Source organism: Chanodichthys erythropterus, chromosome 6 (assembly GCF_024489055.1).
Source record: "Chanodichthys erythropterus isolate Z2021 chromosome 6, ASM2448905v1, whole genome shotgun sequence".
In the NCBI taxonomy this organism is placed as follows: Eukaryota; Metazoa; Chordata; class Actinopteri; order Cypriniformes; family Xenocyprididae; genus Chanodichthys; species Chanodichthys erythropterus.
The window spans coordinates 10330635-10343338 of NC_090226.1; the positions used below are offsets into that span (position 1 = coordinate 10330635).

Sequence of the window (12704 nt, forward strand, 5' to 3'; positions counted from 1 at the left end):
TTTTTAACTGCCTATTTTGGGGCATCATTAACTATGCACCGATATATAGGTTGCGGCCCCTTTAATATAAGCTTGCGCTTGCCTTGAACAGCATAAACACAGTTTACACAGCTAATATAACCCTCAAAATGGATCTTTACAAGATGTTCATCATGCATGCTGCGTGCATGGATCGGATCATGTGAGTATAGTATTTATTTGGATGTATTACATTTGATTCTGAATGAGTTTGAGGCTATGCTGCGTGGCTAAAGCTAACATTACACACTGTTGGAGAGATTTATAAAGAATGAAGTTGTGTTAATGAATTATACAGACTGCAAGTGTTTAAAAATGAAAATAGCGATGACTCTCTTGTCTCCGTGAATACAGTAATAAACGATGGTAACTTTAACCACATTTAACAGTACATTAGCAACATGCTAACGAAACATTTATAAAGACAATTCACAAATATCACTAAAAATATCATGTTATCATGGATCATGTCAGTTATTATTGCTCCATCTGCCATTTTTCGCTATTGTCCTTGCTTGCTTACCTAGTCTGATGATTCAGCTGTGCACAGATCCAGACGTTCTGCCCTTGTGTAATGCCTCGATCATGGGCTGGCATATGCAAATATTGGGGGTGTACACCCCTACAGTTGCATAACAGTCGGTGTTATGTTGAGATTCGCCTGTTCTTCGGAGGTCTTTTAAACAAATGAGATTTATATAAGAAGGAGGAAACAATGGAGTTTGAAACTCAGTGTTTGTCTTTTCCATGTACTGAACTCTTGTTATTCAACTATGCCAATATAAATTCAATATTTAATTATAGGGCACCTTTAAACTGAATGACTTTTTTGGTGACAAATTTTGTCCATCTTATAATAAATGACAAAAGCAGTATTAAAGGTACAATATGTAAAATTTTTGCAGTAAAATATCCAAAAACCACTAGGCTAGTGTTATATATTTTGTCCATCTGATTACAAACTATATTTCTAATGTTTTCAACTACTTGTAAATCATGAGAAAATTCCCATTCTAAACAGTGATATGGGGCAGTGCAGTCGGCCGTCAATGACGTCAGTTACCTTTGTTACCGCCTTTACTGACATAGAAACCACATGACAACAGTGCCGTGGACAAATGCGGAAGTAGTGTCTAGCGTCCAGCAAACCACTAGCTCGCTTCAAGCAGTTCCTTATTTACTTCTTGGACGTTTTATGGTGGATTGTGTTACTTACTTATGGAACATAATTACTGTTTACCATCTGCCGCTGGTTCTGTCGACAAGGACAGCTCCCGTAAACTCATGACCGGAAAAGCGGAAGCGGCGCCGGCGACTGTCTCATAATAAAAGTCCCGCTGCTTGTGAGGCGTGTGTTGATCAATCGCTCCAGCTCCTAGTTCAGCTCCACAACACTCGGTCCTTCTCTGCTTCATACTACAGTAACGTTAATAATCGCATCCACGAACATGAGTTCTTCCAGACTCCAATTCCTATTCTTTTGCACCGTCTGTTGAGATTGAGACCACATGTCCCAAGTTTCCGCTCTAAAACTTGGCGTCATCAAACTACGCCTTTGTTTTGAATAGGCTTCTAGCGACCTCTAGCGGACAAAAATATCACAAATTGCACCTTTAATTGATTATAAAAAACACATATTCTCAATGTTAGAACTTTTAAATTAATTATAACTACATTATATTTTTTGACACTTTTAAAAACCTTATTCGTCACTGACCCATTAACCAATGTCTTTGCTGCTGACCTTCAATGATCTAATTTAATCATACTAATAAGCAAAAATTTAGATTAGATTTAGAAAAAGTGTTGAACTTCCTTCTCCTGTATCCTGTTCTTCTTTAATCCAGAATGGCAGCACAGCTGAAAGATTTGTTTGAGCTGTGCCCTCTACTGTACAGGTGTAAATATGCATTTCCTTCCGCTTTAGGCTTATTCATTTCACTTTTGGTGTAAAAGGGTCCCTTAACATTTGCCAAAAAAAACAACAAAAAAAACAAAACAAAAAAAACTTTTTTTGTTGTTATTAAAAAAACAAACAAGCAAGCCCAGCCCAGGTTAGAAAAAGTAACGCAAAAGTAATGTAACCCATTACTTTTCATAAAAAGTAACTAAGTAACACAATATTGTAATGCATTACTTTTAAAAGTAACTTTCCCCAACAGGATGAATGCATGGTGGAGACGTGATGTATGGGTGTATCTCATTACTGTGAACTACTTTTTGTTTTTTCTCAGATGAGGATGAGGAAGGTGAACGTCAGAGGAGTGTCCCCCTGTCACCACTAGAGAGATTCTTCTCTGAGGATGATTCGGTTAAACAGCATAAGAAGAAGAAACCGAGCAAGATAATGGAGGGAAAAGAGTCCAAAGTTAAGAAAAAGAAGAAGAAGGAGGTAAGAAAATGTATCCATTTTTTCATCATGACATAATCAGAATGCAATTTATTTTCATGTGACATAGATTTGTTAGGCTAAACCTACATTTCTGGTATTTATAGCATCCTTGTATTTTAATGGCTGTAAATGTTAAGATCAGTTACTATAAATGTGTTACCAGTGAGGTGACCACATTGTGAAAACCTGGGGCAGTTTAAATTCAAATAATTCAGTATGGTCTAAAGTTCATTCAGATCCTACTAGTTTGGTCAAGTTTTCATTGAAACACCCAGTGTTATTTTTATGAAATAAAAAATGGGTACAATTCCAGTTCAACACACACTCAAGGGTATAATTCACCCCAAAATCATTTACTCACCCATGTTTTTCCAAGCATGTTTCTTTTGTGGTACATCTGGTCCAGATAGTTTCAAATAGTTATGCAAGTGCGTTTGGCTAATTCACGGAAAAGAAAGAATCGAGACATAAGAGTGATTAATTCACAAATGATTGGTATTTAGCCGCACCGCCAGGAAAAGAGGAGGAGATTGGGGTGCCGCGGGCCAGATGAAGATGATTGACAGGCCAGATTTGGCCCGCAGGCCGCCAGTTGATGAGCCCTGCATTAGACCATCCATACAGTAGTGTCCTGGTCTGACTTCAGCATACATTACATAATAGCACTCATAAGAAAGGCCAGGTGCGCTATTGTCTACAAGGCTGTGGCATAAGCGCTGCTCTCATGAGGTGAATGATCAGTATGAAACGACTCTCCTGACCCCGGGGTATTTTGTTGGATTGTTTACCGATCAGCTTTTTTTCCTTCAGTCAGTCTTCTCTCCGCGCCTTGGCGAGAGATAAAACGCTTGACAGGTCAGTCGGTCACAGTCCCCCCAGCTGACTGTACTTACCATTGAAATAAAGAGAGGGATTCCTCTCTTTCTCATCCCTAACCCTCCCTCGCTCTCTCTGCCTCCTTGCACAGATACAGTCTTTCTCTCAACCCTCCCTCCTTCTCAGCAGTGGTAAATGTGCCGTGGAGAGGGCAGAGAGGTCTCCCCTCAGCAGCTAAGAGCCCTGCTTGGCGTCAGTCATGCTCTCCCTGCAGTGCCGTGTCAGACACGGGCTCAAATCAATGCGGGTCAAAACCACCGCCTGCCCTTCTGCTGTCCGCAAGTCTAACAGCTCAGCTCGCCAAAGCCGGCCACCTGCGCCGGAGCCTGGTAGACTGTGGAGAGTCTGGGGATTGTAACAGGAGAGTGAGAATTGATGCTTTGTCAGATGTAAACAATGATAAGTGACATTTCAGTAGTACGGATGAGCTTTTTTTCTGGTCTGGTTGTGTTGAAGATGAGGTTGTTTCTGGAAAAAAGATCTAGCAGGAAAAAAGATCCCAAAGACGTCTGCCACTATTATGCAGTTCATTCCCACAGAAAATGCAGAATTTAAAGGCATAGTTCACCCAAAAATTAAGATGCTTTCATCATTTTCTCACTCCCATGTCTTTCTAAACTCGTGTGACATTCTTTCTTCTGCAGCAGTGTTCACATTAACCCTCAGGTTGTGTTCAAAACCCTATAACACATGTGATGTTCCCGGTCAAAAATGACCGGCCCATAAAAAAAAGCATATAAATCACTCATTATACCATATTTTCACCCAATCTTGGATTCAATCTTTTTGTCAACAAGTTCTCTTTCAATTAGGACTGGTTTTATATTTTGATTTGGATCTGAATAATCATAGGCCTCATTTATTTGAGAGTAGGCATTTCATTTTTTTAGTAATTTTTTTTAAATTTTTGAATAATTTTGGAAATATTAAATAAAATCTGAAGAAAATTGGTATTGTTGATCACACTAGTCTACTCTAATGTTTCACCAGGAATTTTGTTTTGAAACTTTTGTTTTGTAAAAAAATATGGCACATAGTCACACTTGTGGTGTTCCCGGTCAAAAATGACCGGCCTATAAAAAATAGCTTATAAATCACTCATTATACCATATTTTCACCCAATCTTGGATTCAATCTTTTTGTCAACTTGTTCTCTTTCAATTAGGACTGGTTTTATATTTCTGTTTGCATCTGATTAATCATGGGCCTCATTTATCTGAGAGTAGGCATCTCATTTTTTGAGTAAAAAACAAATAATTTATGAGTAAATTTGGAAATATTAAAAAAAAAAATATGAAAAAAATGGCTACTGTTGATCACACTAGTCTACTCTAATGTTTCACCAGGAATTTTGTTTTGAAACTTTTGTTTTGTAAAAAATATGGCACATAGTCACACTTGTGGTGTTCCCGGTCAAAAATGACCGGCCTATAAAAAATAGCTTATAAATCACTCATTATAACATATTTTTACCCAATCTTGGATTCAATCTTTTTGTCAACTTGTTCTCTTTCAATTAGGACTGGTTTTATATCCTGTTTGCATCTGATTAATCATGGGCCTCATTTATCTGAGAGTAGGCATGGTCAAAATGGTCACAATGGCCGACCATTGAAAGTGAATGGGAGAGATTGAAAATAACAGAACAATTTAGTTTTCAGGAGCATGTTCATTATTTTCATGTACACATATGAGCATATGTGCTTGCAAACATCGAGCCCTTGGACCTGTGCATGTAAACTTTTGCAGCGCGTTTTTGTATTTGGTTGCGTTGTGAATTTTTGCAGCGCGTTTTTGTATTTGGTTGCGTTGTGAACTTTTGCAGCGCGTTTCTGTGTTTGGTTGCGTTGTGAACTTTTGCAGCGCGTTTCTGTGTTTGGTTGCGTTGTGAACTTTTGCAGCGCGTTTTTGTATTTGGTTGCGTTGTGAACTTTTGCAGCGCGTTTCTGCATTTGGTTGCGTTGTGAACTTTTGCAGCGCGTTTCTGTGTTTGGTTGCGTTGTGAACTTTTGCAGCGCGTTTCTGCATTTGGTTGCGTTGTGAACTTTTGCAGCGCGTTTCTGTATTTGGTTGCGTTGTGAACTTTTGCAGCGCGTTTCTGTATTTGGTTGCGTTGTGAACTTATGCAGCATGTTTTTGTATTTGGTTGCGTTGTGAATTTTTGCAGCGCATTTCTGTGTTTGGTTGCGTTGTGAACTTTTGCAGCATGTTTTTGTATTTGGTTGCGTTGTGAACTTTTGCAGCGCGTTTCTGTGTTTGGTTGCGTTGTGAACTTATGCAGCATGTTTTTGTATTTGGTTGCGTTGTGAATTTTTGCAGCGCATTTCTGTATTTGGTTGCGTTGTGAACTTTTGCAGCGTGTTTTTGTATTTGGTTGCGTTGTGAACTTTTGCAGCACATGTGTTGTCAAACTCATGAAGAAGTTACCCGTTGTACTCCAGTGAAGTCCACAATATGGAGAAAAATCCTGCAAAGTTTTCCTCAACCTTATTTTCCTTTCAACTGAAGAAAGAAAGACATGGGGTGAGTGAATTATCAGGAAATTTTAATTATAAAGCAAATCCTTCTTCTTTTGAAGCCGGGTCTCTGCTGTCACGGCCTGTTTGTGTTTGTGTGTGTGTGTGTGTGTGTGTGTGTGTGTGTGTGTGTGTGTGTGTGTGTGTGTGTGTGGTAATGTCAGATGGATAAATGTATATTAGATGCAGGTTAGGGTAGGATCAAATTTCTCTCTGTGGAAAAGAATGTGTGTAATACTCAAAAAAAGTTTGTATGTTTTAACGTGTGTGTGTCTGGGTAGCGTGTGTATAAATGTATCGATACATGCACAGGTCCAAGGGCTCGATGTTTGCAAGCACATATGCTCATATATGTACATGAAAATAATGAACATGCTCCTGAAAACTAAATTGTTCTGTTATTTTCAGTCTCTCCCATTCACTTTCAATGGTCGGCCATTGTGACCATTTTTGACCATGCCTACTCTCAGATAAATGAGGCCCATGATTAATCAGATGCAAACAGAAATATAAAACCAGTCCTAATTGAAAGAGAACAAGCTGATAAAAAGATTGAATCCAAGATTGGGTGAAAATATGGTATAATGAGTGATTTATAAGCTATTTTTTATAGGCCGGTCATTTTTGACCGGGAACACCACAAGTGTGACTATGTGCCATATTTTTTACAAAACAAAAGTTTCAAAACAAAATTCCTGGTGAAACATTAGAGTAGACTAGTGTGATCAACAGTAGCCATTTTTTTCATATTTTTTTTTAATATTTCCAAATTTACCCACAAATTATTTGTTTTTTACTCAAAAAATGAGATGCCTACTCTCAGATAAATGAGGCCCATGATTAATCAGATGCAAACAGAAATATAAAACCAGTCCTAATTGAAAGAGAACAAGTTGACAAAAAGATTGAATCCAAGATTGGGTGAAAATATGGTATAATGAGTGATTTATAAGCTATTTTTTATAGGCCGGTCATTTTTGACCGGGAACACCACAAGTGTGACTATGTGCCATATTTTTTACAAAACAAAAGTTTCAAAACAAAATTCCTGGTGAAACATTAGAGTAGACTAGTGTGATCAACAGTAGCCATTTTTTTCATATTTTTTTTTAATATTTCCAAATTTACCCACAAATTATTTGTTTTTTACTCAAAAAATGAGATGCCTACTCTCAGATAAATGAGGCCCACGATTAATCAGATGCAAACAGAAATATAAAACCAGTCCTAATTGAAAGAGAACAAGTTGACAAAAAGATTGAATCCAAGATTGGGTGAAAATATGGTATAATGAGTGATTTATAAGCTATTTTTTATGGGCCGGTCATTTTTGACCGGGAACACCACGAGTGTAACAAGGTAACAAAACCCCCACAAAAAATTAAGAAAATGTCCAAAAAAATATTGAGATTTAGTTATACCCTTTGGGAACAAAGTCACTAAGTTTCAGTCCAAAGCGATAACATTAACTAGTATTTTCGGGAAAAAGAAAATTGGTGTTCGGGTCAAATTGACCCGAACACAACATGAGGGTTAAAGTGAATAGTTACTGGGGCTGTCAAGCTCCAAAAAAGACAAAGAAGTAGCACTGAAGTAATACTGCAAAAGTTCATAAAATTTCTAAAAAAGAAAATTTGATAAAATATTAGCATTATTGTTTTGTTTTCTAGAAAAAAAATGTTAAAACATTGATATTAAAAGCATATAAACTTCAATAAATTTTGTTCGATTTGTTTAAAACAAGAAAAAAGTACAATGAGTTCCATTTGTAAACATTAGTTAACTACATTAGTAATTTAACAATTAAAAGTACTTCTAAAGCATTTATTAATCATGGTTAATGTTAATTTCAGCATTTGCTTACATACATTATTAAAATTAAAGTTGTATATATGTTCATATTATTTAATAGACCTGAGCTAACATGAACTAACAATGAACAGTACAGTATAAATACTGTAACAAATGCTCAATGAATACATTAACTAATAGGACCTTATTGTATAATGTTACCAAACAAAAATACAAATTGGGGTAAGAAAAATAAGCTTAATTCAGTATATTTTCTCTGAAAATTTCTTCATATCTTATGCAACATCGATTCTGGAATAAATGTGTTTTGTATATTTAATATTTAGTGTAGTATATTTAAGTGTGTATATATATATATATATATATATATATATATATTTGTTTTTTTATAAATATCTTCCCATCAGCCATCGGTCACAAAACTATATTCAACATTCAATGTATTGTGAATAGTCACAAGGCACAAGAACCGATGATATTTGATGCCTGGAAAGTGGCAAATCTGCGTCACATTTCTTTTTTTCGGGTTCCACAGAAGGAAGAAACTCAGACAGGTTTGTAACAACATGAGGGTAAGTAATTTATGATAGAATTTTCATTTTTAGCTAAACTAAATACTGCATTTTCTATGGGGAAGAACTGCAGGATGGTGTCAGCCTGAAAACCTCTTTGTGGCGCATTATTTACATTGGATCTTTTTTCCCTTTGAGGTACATTGTCAGATAATTGTGGTTTAGATTTTGGGAGACCTTTCAGCTCCAGCTGTGGAGCTTTTTAGTGGTTCTAGTATTTGCCTTTTGCACAAGCACCCCTCTTCTTTCCCTCTCTCTCCTTCCTCTCTCACTTTCTCGTTCTCCCTCCCCCACGTACGTGATTGAGATTTGTCTAGACGGGCCCTAGAACACAGGCACTGCAACCATGGGCACTCTTAATAACAAGCTCGTTATGCAAACGCATCTGATTGGATGGCGCTGTTCCATTGGCTGCTGCAGTAGAGAGAGCTCCCCCCCACCCCCCAACTCTGCACAGTTTGGTTTCCATGGCAACTCAGAACTGCTGCCGGTGGAGCTTGTGCGCTCTGCGGCAATGCCGGCCTACCCTGCGCCGAGAAGACGTCTGCCAGCCAGTGCACAGCTGCAGCACAGCAACAGGCTTTCTCCAATCACACATACACTCACACTGTAATTTAACCACAGAAACATGTGTGTTTCCTAGCAGTATGATCATTTTGATTGGTTTCCCTGCTTCCAGATGTTACTAATAATAGTGTCGTAATGATCTGGTTTTTCCTTTATTGAAAATGTGGAGTTGATTTTACATTTATCAATAGTTATGCCATAGTAAAGTCTGTTTTAAATTAAAATCTATGAATGCAAGATCTTTCCCAATTTGAAAAATCTATGTTTTAATGTTCCTACAAAGTACATAAGTTATATTTTTCCAGAGGCAAGATTTCTGTGCCCCCAGTTGCTTAAATTGTGCACTATAAAGTTTATAGTGCTATTTTTAATAAGCCTGCACTGAAGTCCCTTTAGGACAAGTCAGTTGACTTGATAACACCTCCAGGCAGCTCTTTTCTATGTACAGTAGACATAGGCATGTATAGCTACAATGAATGGGGAAATTCATATAAAAATAATAATATCATCATCATCATTTAAAATGATGATTATTATTATTATCTAAGACAAAAATATATTGCTATTGTAATACAACTGTACTGTAAAATAAATAAATATTTCATAGTGTTAGTTCACCCAAAATTAAAAATTCTGTCATCATTTACTCACCCTCATGTTGTTACAAACCTATAAGACTTTTGTTCATCTTCGAAACACAAATTAAGACTTTTTAATGAAATTTGAAAGATTTCTGTCCCTCCCACTGACAGACCACGCAACTACAACTTTGACCCTTCAAAAATTTCATAAAGAGATTGCTTTTAATTATTGTTCGCTGGTCAATGTTAAGTGAATAAAAGCCTAAATTCAGTCTGTTCATCATCATTGTTCTGCAGAAAATTTGGATTAAATGCTTAATTCATATGGATTAGTTTTATGAACTCTTTATGAACTTTTGGAAGTGACAAAGTGGTAGTTGCGTTGATTGCCAGTGGATGGACAGAAATCTCTCCGATTTTATTTAAAATATCACATCATCATGAGCTGTTCGCATGTAAATGAATACAGTGCTGCGCTTCAGTCTGAAATGCGCAGCGGATCAGCGATTTCACAAGAGCACTATATTAAGAGCCATATTGTGATTTCAGTTTTAGTTTGACAGATGCTTTGCTAAAGCAATGGCACAAAACAAGGTTAAAGGTCTTTTATGTTATCATGAGAAGTATATTTTTGGTTCATTATGAATCGTCTGTTTTAATTATCATTATGATAATTAATGGGAAACTCTGGCTAAATCTGTTTGTTAAGAACATGTTTGAATCAGCAATAAAACAACAATGTATCATAAATTGTGCTTCACACTAAAATCATGCTTAGAAACTGAAAAGTATCTTTCCGGTGGGTCCTGCAAATGTGTGCAGACTCCACTAAATAGCCAACTGGCACTTTTAACTAAAAGGCTTTCATTCCAACAGCCGCCATATTGAGCATTACAATTTCTCCCATTAATGTCTGTTCTTCTACCCACAGGGGCTTCCTAGCGGGCTGGATGACATATCAGATAGAGAGGATCGTGGTCACAGGTCGGGAAGTGAGAGCAGCACCTACAGCACCCTGAAGAAGAAAAAGAAGAAACCCAAAGAGAAGAAGGAGAGGAAAACAAAACAGCGAAAGAAAGATGATGATGAGGACGACGATGATGACGATGATGGAAACATGAAGGTTCTCACATTTCACAGAAATGTTCTGTTATGCTCTCTTAGCCATGGGAATAAATGAATAACGGTTTCTCATGTGACACCAGGAACCAAAGTCATCCAGTCAGCTGATGCAAGAGTGGGGTCTCGAAGATGTGCAGTATGCCTTTTCAGAGGACGACTATAAAACCATCACAAACTACAAAGCCTTTAGCCAGTTTCTTAGGTAGGATTTCAAAGTTTCCTTCTGTTTGGACGTTCTAATGCTCTGTTGTCAAGATGTCGTGTTCTATTTTAAAATGTTCCTTCTGGCAAGTGCTAATGCCTGTATGAAGTAATTACATTATGATGACAGGTTTTCTAATAACAGGGATTGAAACAAGATGTGCTGTCAGACCCACACAATACATGTCTATTGTAACCAGCATAATATTTGATTCGATAGACACTTTTTTAGTATATACTTCCGATTTCCGAGTCTTTACGTAGAATAAAATCACCACAATGCATGGCATCTTGTTGCTTATTTCCCACACAAATCTCAACTTCAGTGTCTAAGAATTTTTGTTTTGTGGTTAGACCCCTCATTGCCAAGAAGAACCCCAAGATCCCCATGTCAAAAATGATGACGGTGCTTGGAGCAAAATGGAGAGAGTTCAGTGCGAACAACCCTTTTAAAGGCACCTCTGCAACTGCTGTGGCGGCTGCTGTGGCGGCTGCTGTGGAAACTGTCAATGTGGCTCCGCCTGTTTGTATTAGAAGTATCCAACAGATCTCACCATCTGGGCCAATCAAAAAAGCCAAAACCAAAGAGGGAAAGGGTAACATAATATTCGGATTTCTAAAGGAGTTAGTGGAGGTTTTTACATAGTTTACATATGTAACATGATTAATGATTGGCGGTTGGTAATTCTATTTTATCTGAATGGGTGTTTTTTACTTAACTTTGCAATTTTAAAGCAAAGTGTGTAATTTCTAACTATGAATGGCTTATTTATATTTGACTCTGGATATTAAGCTGGGATAAGAGCTATAGGTTAAGTATTTTAACATGAAAATATTACACACTTTAGACACCATAGTGTATACATATATAATTTCAGCTTCTTTACTAAAATGCATGTTTGCAAATGTAAAAATGTGTTTTATGTATGTCTGAAGAATGGAGTATTGTTTTCAGATCTCACAAAAAACTTTTCTGTTTTGTTTATCTCATCTGGACTGCATTGCAGGGCCTGGTGCTAAAAAAAAAAGTAAGCCAGTGAAAGAAACAAAAAAGAAAGGGAAACCGAAGAAGTCCAAATCAAAAGCAGGCCAGAGTGGAAAAAGGAAAAAAGGCTCTTCGGTGAGTGGCTTTTCACTGAAAACTTGCTAGTGCTTAACCTGTATCACATGGAAAGATTCCCTATAGCTTTTCAATTGAGAAAAAGTCAATTCCCAGAACAGTTAATGAATCGTTGGTGTAGATATACTGTACTTGCCTAGAGTTCTGGTTCCACCCAGTTTTATTAGGTACTTTTTGAAGTTGGTTTTCATGCTATGACCTTCTCATGTTTAATAGTTTCTGATCTAAAACTTTTTAATGTTTTTTTCTTAGAGCGAGGAAGATTTCCTGGATGACTTTTCAGACTTTGATGACATCAGCATTCACAGTGCCTCTGTACGCTCAGACACTTCAGCGGCACCAAAAAAGAAGTCGGCCCGCCGAGGGCGAAAAAAAAGAAAAAGTAATGTGCTTTTATTAATAATAATTATAATTATTTAGTCAGAATTATATATCAGTTTTCATTTTAGTAATTTTATGTGCTTTTGTCATTTTTATTAGTTTTATTTTAATATATATTTCTAATTTTACTTTTACATTTTTTTTTTTACATTTTTCATCTAATATTTATATTTATTAATTTTAGTTTTATTTCAAATAACAAAGTGTTTTTAATAGTTTAAGTTTTAGTTAACAAAATCAGTGGTTCAAAGGTTTGAAGTCAGTAAGCTCTTATGCTCACCACGGCTGCATTTGTTTTTTATCAACAATACAGTAAAAACTGAATTATTGTAAAATATTATTTATTATTTAATATGTATTTGATATATTTTAAAATGTAATTTATACCTGTGATGCAAAGCTGAATTTTCAGCATCATTACTCCAGTCTTCATTGTCACATGATCCTTCAAAAATCAATCATTCTAATATAACATTTATTATTATCATCAATGTTGAAAACAGTTCTGCTGCTTAATATTTTTGTGGAAACCGTGATACATTATTT

The 12704-nt window shown here is 36.5% G+C and overlaps 1 protein-coding gene across 1 annotated transcript in view; it reads left to right on the forward strand.

Moving 5' to 3' along the window:
• The window catches only part of chd5 (chromodomain helicase DNA binding protein 5), a 43369-nt gene that overhangs the window by 7305 nt on the left and 23360 nt on the right, over positions 1–12704 (forward strand). The window contains 6 exon segments of the mRNA XM_067387236.1: positions 2253–2410; positions 10266–10457; positions 10540–10658; positions 11012–11253; positions 11665–11777; positions 12030–12159. Coding sequence (XP_067243337.1) covers positions 2253–2410; positions 10266–10457; positions 10540–10658; positions 11012–11253; positions 11665–11777; positions 12030–12159 — 954 coding nt within the window.